Consider the following 16,697-nt stretch of genomic DNA (forward strand, 5'->3'; position numbering starts at 1 on the left):
CCAAATGTGAGGTTAATGGTGTTTACACTACTTTGTGCTGACTCTGCATAGATAGATATGTTTGTCAGATATGTTTGTTGTTATTGTTTTGTGTGTGTTTGTATGCATCGCACTCAGCTCAGATCAATCACTCACACTGATCAGAGAAGGTGTAGGAGGAATGCTTGCTGGCCCAACACTGAATGAGGCCCAAAAACAATTTAATTTAATTATTTTCATTAAATCTAGGTCAGATACTGCGGGATGTTGTTGTCGACATCCTCGTCGTCGGTATCCAACAAGCATTAATGCTCAGAGAAGTATCACGTTTTGATCAAGTGTGTGATCATGTGCGTGAGTGTGTGTAGGCCTACTCGGGAGTCCCCCATCATAAACATCGGGTTTGTGTCGGAATTGTCGTGGGGTGTTATCAGGAGTGAGGAGAGTCTCGATCTGATTGGCTGCACATGTGGACCACCGCCAACTGACAACTGTCAATGTCTAGCTGCTACTGCTGCCACTGCTACTACTACTGTCGTCACTGCTGTCACTACCACTCCTACGACCATGTCTATGCCTATGCTTATGTTTGTGTTTCTTCTTGCTCTCCTTGTCCTTATCCTTGTCCCTGTGTTTGTCATCCTTGTGCTTCCTCTTTCTCTCCTTTTCCTTCATCTTTTTCTTCTTTCTCTCCTTCCTTCGTTTCCTTCGTTGTCTCTCCTCTTCTGATGTGTCTGTGTCGTCACTACTGCTTTCACTGCTGGTGTCACCTTTGTCACTTTTGATGTCTGTTGAATGGTTCTCCCTCATTTCATCAACATCGTCATCATCTTCATCACTGGAGTAGACTTCCAACTTGATGCCATATTGATCTCTGAGCATGCCAAGCATCTTTCTATCCTTTCGCTCATCATTCACTCTGCTGCCAATCATTCCTCTTCCTCTGACCTTGGTCCTCTTTAGTATATCGGGTATATCGTCGTCAAATTCATCATCATAGTGATCTCTACTATCTCTGTTGTTGTGGTAGTCATCATAGTCGTCATCATCATCATCACTTTGATTGATCACATTGTCCTTGATTCCATTTGACTTCACTTCAACATCATCATTGCTTGTGATTGACCTGATCCTATTACTATGTGACAGCTCTCTTTGTTTCTCCAATCTTTTCCTCTCAAGATCCCACTGATTATCACGTTGCTCATGATGATGACGATCACCTCTACCCCTACTTCTACTTCTACTTCTACTCCTACTCCTGCTCCTACTTCTACTCCTTCGCCTATCATCACGATTGTATGGATGAGACCTATCCCTCCTTCTTTGCTCCTTCTCCTCAGCAGCAGCTCTTTCCTTACTGATCTGATACTTGTTGTAGTCTACAGTATGACCAATAACATTCTCCAAGTATGATACACTCGGTGAGAAGTTCCTTCCACTATTCTTATCATCAAATACCATATTGGATCTAAATAATAATGAGTTGATTGATTGATTGATTATGTAAGTATCTATGTTTGAGTGTGTGTCACATAATATTACATACTTACTTTTCATCATTATTAGTAGTTGATGTAGTTGATGTTGTTGTTGGAGCAAAAGTAGTTGAAGTTGATGATGATGATGATGATTGAGGTAGATGTACTGGTGGAGTGACACTACTCCTCTTCTTTAGTAATGACCGTATATATTGTTCATGAAGTCCCAATCTATTCAATAACTCTTTATCAGTAGTTGACTGTCCAGACATCGTTGTTAATTCAACTAATATCACATGTTCATTATATATATATATATATATATGTATATGTATATGTATATGTATTATATATTTGATCGAATGATCTCAAATGTTTACAAAGAGGAATGCTGATCTCTGACTTACACCAAAACAGTTCCTTCACAAGATCTTTACAAAAAAACAAAAGAAAAGACACCAATGCAAAAAGATATTTGTTGTCATCCATTCATTCACAACAACTACATTGTAATAATATATAACAAACAAACAAACAAACATATTTATTTATTTATTCATATAATATAACTATATATCAGTAGTACTAAGGCAATATGTCAACTTACGACTATGTTAATAATGACTTACAGCGTATGTTCAAACATAACACAATTGATTGATTGATTGATTGATTGAATGAAGGTTGTTCATACACTAACATCACGATGATGAGAACAGACTTTGCTGAGGAACAATTAAGATCATCATATGGAGAGGAGAGGAAACTTACTGAATGGGTTGATTCCAGAACACTAAAGTCAAAGAGATTCAAGAAGAGGATCATAGTCGTTGGTTCATACCGTCTACTCAGTCTCAAGAAGGGCAAGATTGGTCTATCAGTATGTGAATGATCTCCAACTCATTATGTACACACACTCCAACTAACAAACTCAATCAATCAATAGTTAAACCATACTCTTCACTTCTATGACATCTCCGACTTGATCGTTGTGGAGGATACAATTGAAGTCCGATTGAGGGCTTCAGCACACAATACAAAGAGCGCAAAGGAGGAGCATGGTATATTGATCAGGTCATCAAAGGATATATTACAGAGGATATTATATCACATTCGTGAACAGAATAGGATCATCTCATATGGACTGCCATCCGATCACTGGTCCTTCAGACTGTCGGCATCACAGGACTACCTCCTGACTCTGCCCGATAAGGAGATCAGCATTGCCGAGCAGTTCAACGAGGTATACAAGGGACTGTGCAACTATCGCAACAGCCCACCCAGCTCAGAGGTGTGTCGACTGGTCGAGCGATACGTCAGCGATCAGGTGACCGACTTTGACCTGACCAAGTGTCCCGGTCTCGAGGGCAGGAGCGACCTGTCGTTCAACATTGAGTACGTGTTGGAGACGCTCAAGTATAACAACTACTTCACATCGGTGATCGTTGGAGGAATGTCACAAAAGAATATATTGTCGGCCATTGGAGAGGTGTTGCACATCAATAGGAACATCAGAAAAGTCAGTGTCAGTGGTGTCAACGAGGATCAATCACTCTCATTGGTTGGTCTTGGTCTGCTCAACAATCCAACAAACACCATCCAAGTGTTGGACTTTAGTAATAACTCATTATCACAATCATCAATTGGTCAATTCTTTGATGTAAGTGTTGATGATCATCTGGCCTCCACTCAATCAATCACTCATTCATTCATTCCAATCATCCAATCGAACAATCATTAGGGATTGGAGTCACTCAGACATACACTTCAATATTTGAACCTGTCCAATTGTGGACTCAACTCTAGGAGCATTGAACTCCTGTTCACATCACTCTCCAAGAATGTAGAGTTGTCCTACAACTTGGAGTATCTCAATCTCTCTGGCAGTAAATTCGAAGAGATTGGATCATTCCAATGTGGAAACTGGATAACAAAGATCAAAGGGTATGTTTGATCAATCATCAATCAACTCCACTCCATCATTACAACATCTAACCATGTCCATCCAGATCATATCAACTGAAGAAGTTGTACCTTTCAGCCTGCCAGCTCAATTTCATTCAGTTGGGTCCACAACTTAGATTGCTGACAGAGTTGAGGACACTTGACCTCTCACATAACAAGATGGAGAAGGCAGAGATTGAGGAAGTCAATCAAATATTCCAAACATACACAATGCTCGAGTCAATAGATCTATCCGGTTGTGGAATATCAAATGATCACTTCCTCTATCTAACCAGTACACTGGCAAAGAATCCACATATTGAGGTACCGATTATAATCATGCCATGTCAATGGACATCGCGACATTATGCTAACTTTAGCCACCCTCTAGGACTTGACATTGAACCTCTCACACAATGGTCTTGGAAAGAATGTTAACTTCATGGTGACAGCATTTGAGTTTGTGTCTGTGATCAAGAGTCTGGACATCACTTCCAATGGCATTGGAATGAGGGGACTCACAAGATTGTTGGAGGCACTCAGAAAGAATGATAGCATCGAGGTCTTGAAGTTGGACAATAACTTTGTTGGTGTAAGTAATAAGTATGAGTGAGTGAATGAGGGACTAATTCTAATCATTCCAAATCACAGACATCGAGTGAAGGAACAGAGTTCTTTACAGAGTTGATGAACTTCTTGCAGAAGAAACCATCGTTGAAGACATTGTCGTTGGCTGGATCTTCATCTTGCCACATTCCAGGAAGATTGATCAATAACTTCCTCACTCAGATGGTCACCAATACGACCATTGAACATTTGAATATTAGTGGACACTCGGCTGGTGATTCTGCCGCCCCAGCACTTGGCAACCTGCTTGAGAACAACATCACACTCAAATGTTTGGATATTGACAGGAATCACTTCACGGTTAACGCCTTCCAGGCAATATTATTGTCACTCCATGATAATCGATCACTCGTCCACATACCATTCCCAAGCTCTGACTTTGAGAAGGCGATCGCCATGCTCAGCTCAAGTAAGAAGCCAACACTATTCAACACGATGCACAAGATACAGATGATCCTGGAGGAGAATGGAACTTGGCCAACTGTCAATGAGCACTTCTATCCTACGCCCATCAGCGACCCTCAGCCAATCACCCACAGCAGTGCCAACAACAGGTACACTACCAACATAGCGCCACTCCAGCAACAACGATCAACAATGATCATTAACAACAGTGCTGCCTCATCCGCTGCTGCTCAAGAGAGGCCAATCTCACCTGTCAAGCAATACGAGTCAAGTCCATCCGTGGTCGAGGAGGAGGTGTATGTCCAGCCACAAGTTCAACCACAACCAATGATACCGGTACCAGCGCTGCCCCAACAACCGCCACCCCGCAACTCATTCAAGCCACTTCCACAGCCAGGAGGAGGTGGTGGAGGTTCGACCATTAATCTCTCAGCTCTAAAGTCTAGACCTGTGCCTCAGCCAGGTGGCGGCACACTCCCAGCCTCGTCATCCAGTGGCATCGTTCCAAGACAGACACCACTAATCCCTGTACTACCACCTCCACAAAGGTTCACCAAGCAACAACAACAACCAACCTACGAAGACGACGAATACGCATAAGCTCAATAAGTCTTTTATTATTAATAAACTTGGGCAAGTTAATATGATATCAATGAGTTTATTCACAATACTTTAAGGGTAGGGGTAGGGTATGATCACGTCGCTGTCGCTGTTGTTGTTGCTGTTGCTATTGTTGTTGTTGCTCTTGCTTGTTGGTACATAGAGAGGAGTAAAGACCCACTTATTTATGGAGACAAAGCGAATGGAATGACCTTGGTGCCCTCCTTGGAGACGAACTTTAGGACGTACTTGCCACTGACAAGGAAACGAGTCTGCAGCTCCTTGCAGCAGAGATGCATCAATTCGACACCTTGCTCAAAGGTCAGATCCTTCTTGTGATGGCGATCGAGCAGACCCAACAAGAAGTAGGCGGCGTATCCGTGACAGCCAAAGTCCAGCTTCTGTAATGATCCCAGGTAGTCCATGTAAAAGAGTGCGGGGCCGGTCTCCTTGTCAAAGCCGGCGATCAGCAGGTTGACATTGTATGGGCTGCGACGCAGAGCTGTGGCGAGCTCGGAGCGCACGTAGTTTGCTACGGCGCTAGTCGACAGTGTGTATCCGTTGCGCAGCTGATAGAGCTTGAGGTTCTTTGAAATGTACTCTGTGAACTGCACTCTGTCGCCTGGCTCTCCTGCAGTGAGCAGTAGCTTGTGCTGGTCCAACACCATGATCTTATCTTCATCATCCTTCATCTTTACAATCGAGTGATTGATGCTTGCATCTGCTAGACACAATACACCATCTGCAATAATAAATGACAATAGTGTCTCCATTGTTTATGTATATGTATATATATATATATGTATAAGTATAAGTATATGTATAAGTATGTATTATATGTAAAGGTTGTGTGATTGTGTTAAATGAAGATTGAAGTTGATGTTCAACTTGTGATCATCACCCACACTCACAATTTATTATTATTTTTTGATGAATGCTGATATAGGACTGGAAGTGCGAAAGATGGAGTTGCAGACCAATTAGTGTGACTTCCAAACATTCACAAAGTATTGATCATTCATTGATTCACTCAAACAGATAAAGTCTTATTAACTCAATCCAACACTGGACACAAATCAATCAATCAACTTACAATAATGAGGATATAAAGTCATACTACCTTGGGCAACACAATGTTTACGAATTGGCCAACAAAGCAATCGGTAACATTAAACCAGGGATAGTGTTTATTTCCCACTCATGTACCCTCCATCATATTTCCCTTGATGACGCTGGTGTGATCGGACTGGACCGGTCCATCATGATGGTCTAGGACAGGACATGACCTAAAACAGTAATTCAAGGGTTTGGTAAACAAACTTCAACGATGTGATTGAAGACAACTTTACTACAACTATTCCATTTGGAAGTAATAGAAGGCAGAGGGATATTCTTGATATTCTCAAGCATAAGCATTATGAATGTATGATCAACATGACATTCTTGACATGTCGTAGTAGACAATTGAGTGTCTGCGTGTGTGTACGTAATCAACAGTCACATGTTTGATTGATTGAGTTTCGCACACACTCACTCTCAAGGTTTCAAGCTCGATCGTTCGTTTTGTGTGCACAAAATAAATTATTTAAATTGATGTGTTGATGATGAAACAGACAGAGCATCATCATGTTTAGAGCCTTGGGCGCGCCACATGTTGTTGTATTCATTCATTCAATCATTCATTGACATTAACATACAGACAGTAAGACAGTCAGACAGACATCAACTAGTGCCTGTACACTTACTATATCTATCTATACTTATACATACAGTTAATATAACATATAACAATGGGTGGAGGACATGATGAAATGGACGAAGGTGGATCGTTCCATGTACACATGGTGGCTGGTGCCATCGCTGGAGTTGCCGAACATTGCGGAATGTATCCAATCGATACAGTTAAAGTATGGATCAATCATGATTGAATGAATGTGAAGTGACTGATCAGGCACTAACCTTGGCAATCAATCACTCGGTCGACGACGAATGAAACAAACAGACACATATACAATCAGTTACTGCTGGATATCAAACATCTGGATTCCAGATGACTAAACAGATCATATCGAAATCAGGTGTCACCGGACTGTTTAGAGGTGTCACTGCCGTTGCTGCTGGCGCCGCTCCAGCACATGCCATCCACTTTGCCATATATGAGTACCTAAGGAACAAGATATGTCAGGGCGACAATGCCCATCATCATCCATTCAAGACAGGTGCCGCTGGTGCTTTCGCAACTGTATGTGTTTCATGTTGCATATGCAATGTTTGATCGATTGATTGAGCAAACGAACGAGTGAGTGTGGCTGACCGACATCATCCACATTATTATAGATGGTTAGCGAGGCAGTAGCATCACCAATGGATGCTGTGAAGCAGAGAATGCAACTACAGGCGACTAGCTATGGTGGAATGTTCAGTTGCATGAAGAGCATGTGGGCGAGGGAAGGACTGCGGGCATTCTACGCAGGTTACACTACATCACTGGTCATGAACGTGCCTTACTACGGCTTCTACTTTGCCTCGTATGAGAGTCTGAAGAAGCTGGTCGAGCCACTGCACGCCGAGGGCAGCGAAGACCACTATCAATTCCAGTTGCACGTCGTTGCAGGAGGTGGCGCAGGCATGGTGGCCGCCGGTCTGACCAACCCATTCGACGTGGCCAAGACGCGTCTGCAGACGCAGGGCGATGTTGGCAAGCACTACAGAGGCATGATCGATGCGTTCAAGACCATTTGGCAGGAGGAGGGCATGCAGGGAATGATGCGTGGCGTCAAGCCAAGAATCGTGTTCCACTCGATGAGCTCGGCAATCGTCTGGTCTGTCTACGAATACGTCAAGCATCTCATGGGAGAGTAATAATTATCTCCTTGTACATCTACATGATTGAATATAGCCTAGTCAATCATGGCCAATCTTATATATATACACGTTTACGACCCGCGCGATCCAATCCACAATCCAATCCAATCCACCATCAACCCAAATCCAATCACTTCCAGCTTCCACCATCAGCATCAACTTGCTCCACACACACACAGTGTGGCACAATCAGACAAGAGGATAGCATGGTAGTGATCTGGTGACCGTTGCAACGGTCAGCCCAACCTGTTTGGCCAGTCCATTAATCGATTGATTGGGGACCAAAAGCCAGCCAGTGAATAAACCGATCGTCATTATAATCAAATCTCTCCTATCTCTTTTGTTTCCTTTGTCGACGTCGTCGTCGTTTATGGATTGTAAAGTACATTCTAGTCGCAGTCCATTCCTTGATAATTGATCCTATCTTTCACTCCTTGGTATGTCTGTGTGTAACAGGTCGCCACTATTTCCTTGGATGATGATAGGTTTGTTATCGCTTTCTTCTGCGTTACTCTTGATGTTAATGTTGTTGCTGTTGTTGTTGTTGTTCTTCTTGTTCTTGTCATCTATAATGATGGGGACTTTCGCCACATCATTATCTTTGTCTTGTATCTTTGATTCAATCTCTTTGATCCTGAGTGATAGGTATGTGTTCTCGGACCAGTAGTTATCCTCATCATCATCTATTCCCTGATCAAACTGTATCACCTTTGGTGCTCTTGCTGCCTCTTCCAACTTCATATCCAGCTCATCCAATGGACTGAGTGGTGTCTTCTTTGATATAGCTGCATTGGTCGTTCGTAAGTTATGTTAGTAACCAGCATATACAATCAATCACATGCCAACAATGCATTGTTGTTTGATACCTACCATCAAAGTCTTGAGTTGCCACCTTTGATATGTGTAAAAAGTATATCCTCCAGAACATATCATCCTTCATCAGTGAAGGACACAGTTGGAATCTAAGTGTGTCCAGTGTATCAACAATAGTTATAATCTTCTTTACATGTCTCTGTTGTAATGAGCTCATAGTGAATGCTACACATGACATTAAGTGATTGCGAGTGAGTAGGTGAGTCATTGATAAGTTGATTGAATGAATGAATGACATACGTGTCTTTGAAAGTGTATGTATTGGGAAGTCTTTGAATGACTCGGGGTATTTAGATATATTCTTTACATAAAGTACTAGTTCATCTGTGATGCCTAGCTCCTCCCTCTCTCTGACCTCATCAGTCGACTTGACCTCTGGTATATCTAATAGCTTTCGAAAGAAGTTCATATCTATCTATCTATCTATCTCTATCTGTTGTTGTTATAAATTAATGTTCGTGACCAGCACTGCACTAAATGAAGTCAAGTGTGGTCGTCACGAACTTTGAGCAAAAGTCGTGTGTCCCCTCATCAGCAAACCTGATTTACAGCAATCAATCATATGATGAAGTGTACATGCACAAAGAGTGTCTTTATTACTTCTTCATCTGACCACGTTGATTGCCAAAGATCTTGGGAGCTTGGTATTCCATGTATGTACTGCCACTTCCACCGGATAGTGCTCTAATGTTACCACTGGCACGACTGACGACATTGCTGGCAGCACCACCAGAGGTCTTGGGCTTCTTCTTCTGTTGCCAATCTGTAATGTCATCAAAGTCCTCCTCCAACACTTCACCTTTGCCACTGTCATCACCTTCCTTCAACACCTCGTTCAGTAGGTCCAGTTGGTCCTTCTTGGAGGTGTACATCAACTTCTCGCCGTCCAGACCGGGCATCTCTGAGATCACCTTGAAACTGTATCCCTGGTCAATCAAGAACTGCTGTCTCTTGGCACTGTAGTACATCTCCTGCGTGTCCTTGGACACGAGCGAGTAGAAGAAAGCGTTGTACAGGCCATCCGACTTGGGCTTTGGACGGAGAATACGTCCGAGTCTTTGAGTCTCTTGACGACGAGAACCATAATGCGATGAGATCTGAATGATCACTGTGGCTTCGGGGATATCAATGGATGTGTCACCGACCTTTGAGATGAAGATTGTTCGTGTGGCCGGGTCGTGTTGGAACTTGCTGAGAATTGACATTCTCTCCTGGCCCAGCGTGGCACCATAGATGAAGAACTTCTTCAACTCGATGGCGTACTTGCGCAAGGCGTACACATTGTCCGAGAACACGATGATCTTGTCGCCACGTTGCTCGTGGAACTTGATGAGGTACTCGCACACACGGAACTTGTTTGGATTCATGGTGTAGAGCAGCTTCTTCTTGCCAGGCGACTCGTTGGTGAGGTACTCTTGATAGAACTCTGCGGTCATTGGACACCAGATCTCTGAACAGGACACATTGGCAAGGTATCCTGCCTTTTGCAGGTCGAGCCAGTTGGCCTCGTACAACTTGGGGCCAATGAGGAAACTCAGATCTTGAATCTTGTCATCCTCACGGAGAAGTGTGGCAGTCAGTCCCAGCTTGCAATGCGCCTTGGTGACGGTGAGCACACGTCTGAACATGTTGGCTGGCACGACGTGCACCTCGTCGAGCAGCACTAGACCCCACTCACGATTGGTGAGCTCATTCATGATCTTGAGTGCCTCGGCAGAACGCTTTCCACCGAATGATATCATTGTGTAGGTGGTGATTGTGACACCGGCCATTGTGAACATCTTCTCCTTGCTGTCTGATGTGAACTTTTGGATGGCCTTCTCATCGACATTGGTCCACAGTCTGAACTGATACTTCCACTGCTCCACAGACACGGCTGATGTACACAGCACAAGGATACTCTTCTTGACTGTGCATGCCGCTGTGATGCCACTGAGTGACTTGCCTGCACCACACGGCAACACAATGATGCCAGATCGTGCACGACCATTACCAAACATCTTGGACAATGACTTCTCTTGATAGGGACGAATCATTGTTGTGGGCTTGAGGTCCATGGCCAGGTTGGGATTGACCGTGTCATTCCTAAAGTCGTACTCCTCCAGCATTGGGTAGTCGAGCTCGATGCAGCGCTTCTTGACCGCCTCGACACTGTCAGATGATATTTCGAATGAGTGGAACTGTTGATCAGAGTTGTCTACTGTGTCCTCTTCATCGCCCTCGAGCAGCGACGACAGATTGCTGTCCAGACCCTGGTTGGGAAGAATGCCTCCAGAGATCTGAGTTGGTGTCATGCCACCTGTGGTCACAATGAATCCAGTCTTGGTGTCCACCTGTCGCTGCGCTGGGTCGCCCACTGTGTTTGCCTGAGGCGCCGACGAAGTGACACGCGCTGATCGTATAGTGGAGTCCTTGAGGAGATGCTCCAAGACGTCGGGATAGGCTGATTCGACGTAGTACTTGTTCTTCTGTAGCACCAGCTTGACCTTGCCATAACTCTTTGTGCACTTCTTAACAAAGTTGATGATCTCGCGAGGAATCTCCATCTTGGACAGACGTCCGAGCACATTGATGATGTCCGCCGTCTCCAGACCAACAGACACAGCGGCGTACAACGAGTACGGTGTCAGCTGGTACTCATGTATCAACTGTGGACGACATACTGGCTCGGCAATTGCCACCAGAAAGTCTGATGCCTCCTTGTAAATGGGCGAGAATGTCTCCAAGAAGATATGACCATCTGGACATACCCACATTGGACGTGATATATTTGATTGCTTCAACTGACATATCTTTGTATAATCCTTCACAATGTCCTTATTTGAATCATAGGCATCATGTATAGTTTCAGCTGCATTCTTTGGTACTGTTTGATTGATTAAGTTAGTGAGTGGGAGGGAGGGATGATTGAATGAAGCACTGCATACCATTAACAAGATCTGAGGTCATCTGCTCAGCAATCTCCTCATAGTCTTGCCATTTGTCCAAAGGTTTATTGTTATTATTGGTTCTCTTTCTCTGTTTTGAAGAGAATGAGAGAGGACAAATGGTTAGACTGATCAATATGTGTTCATATTACAATGATGTATGTTATATATCGTGATCACACATCCTATCCTATCCTTACCTTGAGAGAGTCATTTGATCGTGCTGGCTTCATAGTTATCTGTCTTTGGTCGGTGATGAAGTTATGATCTTTATCTTTAACTCTCTTTTAATTCTTCTTTATAACAACTACACAATAATAAATGATCAACAACAAATAACAAATAATAATAAAGTGTTTAGTTTTAGTTTTAGTTTTGTTTTATATTCACACACACAACAAACAGATACTAACTGTTTGTTTGACAAATAAATGTGATAAAAGTCAAATGAACTGTTTCACCAGTTTTTGGTTCTATTTATCACTGTATTGTCGACCACCACTTCATTCGATTCAATTCGATTATTATTATTTATTATTATTATCTATTTCTCTATTTCATAAGCAACATATATATAACAATGAGCGATACCCATGAAGATGACTTTGACGACGATGACGAGCTAGCAAAGATCAGAGAGCGAAGAATGCAGGAGATTAAAGACAGGTAATCAATCATTCATTCAATCGATCAATCAATCAATGATGGTGTTCACAACAGCAACTGACATGTAATGAATGGATTGGTCAATATTAAAGAATGAAAGCAATAGATCAGTTAAAGAACAGCAATGCAGAGTATAAAGAAGTGATGGAGAATGACTTCCTGAAAGAGGTCACTGGTACAACCAACGTCGTCGCTCACTTCTTTCACAATGAGTTCCAAAGATGCAAGATTGTCGATAAGCACATGGAGGTAATACATCATTCATTCAATCGTCTCATCATCCTCATCATGGTCAATGCTAATCAATCATTCAATCAAACAATCAACAAAGATCTTGACAAAGGTACATATCAATACAAAGTTCATCAAGATCAATGCAGAGAAGGCACCATTCTTTGTTAATAAGCTGGCGATTAGAGTGTTGCCAACAATGGTGGCGTTTCACAATGGTGTAGTAGTGGACCGTATCGTTGGCTTTGACGAACTGGGTGGCGTCGATGACTTTAAGACAGAAGCATTGGCCAGACGACTGGGACAGGCAGGTGTGCTCGAGCTAAAGACCTCGTCCAACCTGACCGTAATATCAAAGAGCGATAAACAATCAAGTAGAATGAAGAATGAGGATGATGATTAGTCATTCATCACACCTGTCGACATTGGATGGACTCTTTGACTCACTCGTGTCGTGAGTGACATGATCATTTATTGAATCGAACGTGCCTGTTACTGCGCTACAATCTGATTGATTGAATGATTGATTGATTGATTGATTGTTTATGGTCCCAAGAGGTTGGTGACCCACTCGACGACAGCCCAGGTGATGGCCTGACCTGGAGCCACACGAAGAATACGTGGGAGACAACCGGCCCAGAAGGCGGACACACCACCGTCGGCGTAGATGCTGCGGATGACCTGTGTGGAGGTCTGGTTCTGACCCTGCTTCTGCATGCGAGTCTTGATAGTGTCCAGTGGGTTGTTGAACAGTGTGGAGGCGGTACCGGCCAGGGCTCCGGCGGCGAGGTTCTGGAGCACGGGCAGCTTCTTGCTGTGATCGCCACCCTTGAGACTGTCTGTGATGGCGTAGAACACGGGGAAACGAATCATGTGGTTGGTGATCTGTCGCAGCAATGTGGCACTGCCACCCTTGTACAGGCCTTGGATGCCCTCCTCGCGCCACACATCGCGGAAAACGTTGCCGAACGAGCGGCTGTGAGCCTGGGTCATGTGGCGCACCTTGAGCAGCTCACAGGGGATGACGACGAGGAACGACTCGACGGTACCGGCAAAGGCACCTCCGGCCAGGTTGACAAAGAATGGGTCCTTTGGCGCCTTGCCGCCGTTGAAGCGCTCGTTGTACTCCTTGGTGAACCAGGAGAAGGCAAAGTACCTGATGCCCACCTTGAAAATGGCCTCGGCGGTCATTGGCAAGATGCCCTCGTACAATGCGTAGACGCCACCTGTGAATCCCTTGCCCTTTGACGTGACATCGGTGAATGTCTGATATATCGATCTGCCTGGGTTGTTCTGGAGCTGTGTCTTGATACGATCCAATGGATGGCATGCCCAAACATCAGCTGTTCCTGCAACTGCACCTGCAACCATTCTCTTCCATGGGTTCTCCTTCTTATCTGTTGATCCTGCTGGTGGGCCTATCGTGTTCAAACATGTAAGTATTCATTCATTCATTCATTCATTCAATCATTCATTCGTTCGTTCAATCAGTCGATCAATCCAATCTTGAAAACATACTCATGATTGATTGAATATATCTCTGTTATATGTATATATGATTGACCTGCTGGCTTGGTTGAAGAATGATGTATGGTGGACGGTTCAACTAATTAGTCGGGGTTTGAGATAGTGATGATCAAACAAACAAACATTGTCAAGAGGGAGAGGTTCCCAGCTGGTCTCCATGTTCATCAATAAAATCAAAATCAATGATTTTTGTGATTTTTTGACTGGTTTGGTGTGTGATTGATTGACTGACGACAATGGTGATGAGATTGATGTTGTTCATTGGTATGAACATTGACATCAACACCATCAATGATGTTGACAAGACCTACCAGTTAATTTGAGACTGTTTGTGAATGATAATAATAAAAAGTACGCAAGAATAAGAGAGTATATAAGAGAGAGAAGTAAAGATCAAATGGATGAATGAATGAGTGAGGGAGTTGAAGAGTTGTGAGCTTCACTTGACTCTTCAGATGGTATTGTGCTCCTGATAATGATGATGAGGTTGTAATAATAATAAAAGTTTGTTGTAGATTCTGATTGACATGACCACTGGAACCAAAAATCCCATTTGGGAATCCAGGTTGAAATTTCCCAACGACGTTAAAATAAGTTTGTAATTCTCTGTCTCTTTCTCTCACTTCTCTTTACTTCAACAACAAACGAAATGTTTGATTTCTTGAATTTCAATGTTGACCTTTCCTATCTTTCTCAAAGTAGGGAAACACCAATCAATCCTACTTGTTGTCAATGTACATTTCTATCTAGTTCGACCATCAATATACAGATACAGATACAACAAAATGATTAGGAATATGATTGAATGAACAACAGAAAAAGACTTCGTTTTTGTTTTGTTTTTTTTTCGATTGACCCTTTTTTTAATTTTTTCAACGCCCTGGTCGTGTGAATGACGATCGTTTGGCTGGCTGGATGCCGAAGCCGACTCGCAGTGTTACCCTCTGGTGGTGTGACAATCAAGCAATAGCAAACACCACACACTACATCATACTTACATCTTCGTACTAATATACATATATACTCATAAATACATATTTCCATAAACATGTTGCACCGTGTATCATTCAACGCTCAACGTATTGCCTCAAGCAATGTATGCATTCAATCAATCAATCAATCAATCAAACGATCAATAATGCGAAAGACGAACGAATGAACGAATGACCGACAGATATAGATGATGCGACACACAGACGGACAGACAAACAAGACAGGATCTAACATATGAATGAACGAAACGAATAATATTAGGTTGGCTCGATCAGAAACTACTTGGGATACACCTCAGGTCTCGACAAGAGAAAGGTCACAGTGATCCCTGGTGATGGTATCGGCCCAGAGATCACCTCGTCGGTGATGGGCGTGTTCCAAGCAGCCAAGGTGCCCATTGAGTGGGAGGTGTTTGATGTCTCTGGCGGCCAGCCCATCTCTCAGGAGCTGATCGCCTCGATCTCCAGAAACAAGGTGGCTCTCAAGGGTCCACTGTACACTACCATCCTCTCTGGCTCGCAGTCGCGTAACATGGAGATGCGTAAGGCTCTCGACCTGTACGCACACGTCATCCCATGCAAGAAGATCGACGGAGTCAACGTGCGCCACAGCGACGTCCCCGTCGACCTGGTCGTCATTCGTGAGAACACCCAGGGTGAGTACTCTGGACTCGAGCAGACCCTGGTTCCAGGTGTCGTCCAATCACTCAAGATTATCACCAAGGAGGCTTCCACCCGTATTGCCCGTTATGCCTTTGAGTACGCCAAGGCTGAGGGAAGAAAGAAGGTCACTGCCATTCACAAGGCTAACATTCAGTAAGTCAAGTTCAAAGTGATCATCACTCATTCAATCAATCACTAACTCACTCACTCACTCAATCAATCAATCACAATCAATCAATCAAACTTGCGAACACAATGTAGAAAGATGACAGACGGATTGTTTTTGGAGACTTGCAAGCAGGTTGCCAAGGAATACCCAGAGATTGCATTCGATCACATGATCATTGATAACTGCTGCATGCAGTTGGTGATGAAGCCAGAGCAGTTTGATGTGATGGTCACACCAAACCTCTACGGAAACTTGGTCACCAACGTCGGTGCCGCCCTGATCGGTGGTCCAGGTCTGGCCGCCGGTGCCAACGTCGGTGAGCGTGCCGCCATCTTTGAGATGGGTGCCCACCACGTCGCCGCCGACATTGCCGGCCAAGACAAGGCCAACCCAACCGGTCTGCTCCTGGCCTCCGCCATGATGTTGAAGCACATGAAGATGGACGAGCATGCCACCAAGGTTGAGAACGCCGTGCGCAAGGTCATCGCCGACCGCAAGGTGTTGACTCTCGACATGGGAGGCTCTGCTTCCACCAAAGAATTCACTAATGCCGTCATCAATGAGATCAATAACTAAATTAATTAGTTATTATTATGGCCATAATTGTTTATTTATGGATATGGAGTAGCAATAAACCAATCCAAGTACCAATATCATATTATATATATATAATAATAGTTATATATCTCGCTCGCACGATCAATCGATCAATCACTCTGTCGTCACCCGCCACTCACACTCACTCACA

General features: G+C 43.7%; 9 protein-coding genes across 9 annotated transcripts; 4 read left to right on the forward strand and 5 right to left on the reverse strand.

The window, feature by feature from the left end:
- Nucleotides 1-480: 480 nt before the first annotated feature.
- Nucleotides 481-1,732, reverse strand: SAMD00019534_055420 (hypothetical protein; the record flags this gene model as incomplete). Its single annotated transcript, XM_012899033.1, has 2 exons — nucleotides 481-1,450; nucleotides 1,533-1,732. 2 exons carry the CDS (start codon nucleotides 1,730-1,732, stop codon nucleotides 481-483), a joined length of 1,170 nt encoding a protein of 389 aa, XP_012754487.1.
- A 323-nt stretch (nucleotides 1,733-2,055) lies between these two features.
- On the forward strand, nucleotides 2,056-5,036 carry SAMD00019534_055430 (hypothetical protein; the record flags this gene model as incomplete). The annotated part of the gene is made up of 7 exons (XM_012899034.1): nucleotides 2,056-2,092; nucleotides 2,180-2,340; nucleotides 2,407-3,120; nucleotides 3,202-3,404; nucleotides 3,470-3,728; nucleotides 3,796-3,996; nucleotides 4,056-5,036. 7 exons carry the CDS (start codon nucleotides 2,056-2,058, stop codon nucleotides 5,034-5,036), a joined length of 2,556 nt encoding a protein of 851 aa, XP_012754488.1.
- A 191-nt stretch (nucleotides 5,037-5,227) lies between these two features.
- On the reverse strand, nucleotides 5,228-5,809 carry SAMD00019534_055440 (hypothetical protein; the record flags this gene model as incomplete). Its single annotated transcript, XM_012899035.1, has 1 exon — nucleotides 5,228-5,809. A coding segment is annotated over one exon (582 nt), but the record flags the coding sequence as incomplete, so codon positions are not given.
- A 1,277-nt stretch (nucleotides 5,810-7,086) lies between these two features.
- SAMD00019534_055450 (hypothetical protein) lies at nucleotides 7,087-7,898 on the forward strand (the record flags this gene model as incomplete). Its single annotated transcript, XM_012899036.1, has 2 exons — nucleotides 7,087-7,278; nucleotides 7,374-7,898. 2 exons carry the CDS (start codon nucleotides 7,087-7,089, stop codon nucleotides 7,896-7,898), a joined length of 717 nt encoding a protein of 238 aa, XP_012754490.1.
- A 423-nt stretch (nucleotides 7,899-8,321) lies between these two features.
- On the reverse strand, nucleotides 8,322-9,183 carry SAMD00019534_055460 (hypothetical protein; the record flags this gene model as incomplete). Its single annotated transcript, XM_012899037.1, has 3 exons — nucleotides 8,322-8,686; nucleotides 8,772-8,939; nucleotides 9,015-9,183. The coding sequence occupies 3 exons, from the start codon at nucleotides 9,181-9,183 to the stop codon at nucleotides 8,322-8,324; spliced, it is 702 nt and encodes a 233-aa protein (XP_012754491.1).
- A 187-nt stretch (nucleotides 9,184-9,370) lies between these two features.
- Nucleotides 9,371-11,934, reverse strand: SAMD00019534_055470 (hypothetical protein; the record flags this gene model as incomplete). The annotated part of the gene is made up of 3 exons (XM_012899038.1): nucleotides 9,371-11,640; nucleotides 11,702-11,792; nucleotides 11,902-11,934. 3 exons carry the CDS (start codon nucleotides 11,932-11,934, stop codon nucleotides 9,371-9,373), a joined length of 2,394 nt encoding a protein of 797 aa, XP_012754492.1.
- Nucleotides 11,935-12,296: 362 nt separating this feature from the next.
- SAMD00019534_055480 (hypothetical protein) lies at nucleotides 12,297-12,995 on the forward strand (the record flags this gene model as incomplete). The annotated part of the gene is made up of 3 exons (XM_012899039.1): nucleotides 12,297-12,367; nucleotides 12,460-12,616; nucleotides 12,699-12,995. Coding segments are annotated over 3 exons (525 nt in total), but the record flags the coding sequence as incomplete, so codon positions are not given.
- A 149-nt stretch (nucleotides 12,996-13,144) lies between these two features.
- On the reverse strand, nucleotides 13,145-14,120 carry SAMD00019534_055490 (hypothetical protein; the record flags this gene model as incomplete). The annotated part of the gene is made up of 2 exons (XM_012899040.1): nucleotides 13,145-14,016; nucleotides 14,117-14,120. Coding segments are annotated over 2 exons (876 nt in total), but the record flags the coding sequence as incomplete, so codon positions are not given.
- Nucleotides 14,121-15,173: 1,053 nt separating this feature from the next.
- Nucleotides 15,174-16,525, forward strand: SAMD00019534_055500 (hypothetical protein; the record flags this gene model as incomplete). Its single annotated transcript, XM_012899041.1, has 3 exons — nucleotides 15,174-15,221; nucleotides 15,380-15,933; nucleotides 16,042-16,525. 3 exons carry the CDS (start codon nucleotides 15,174-15,176, stop codon nucleotides 16,523-16,525), a joined length of 1,086 nt encoding a protein of 361 aa, XP_012754495.1.
- Nucleotides 16,526-16,697: the final 172 nt, after the last annotated feature.

This window comes from Acytostelium subglobosum, assembly GCF_000787575.1.
Source record: "Acytostelium subglobosum LB1 DNA, scaffold: scaffold10, whole genome shotgun sequence".
Classification (NCBI taxonomy): domain Eukaryota; phylum Evosea; class Eumycetozoa; order Acytosteliales; family Acytosteliaceae; genus Acytostelium; species Acytostelium subglobosum.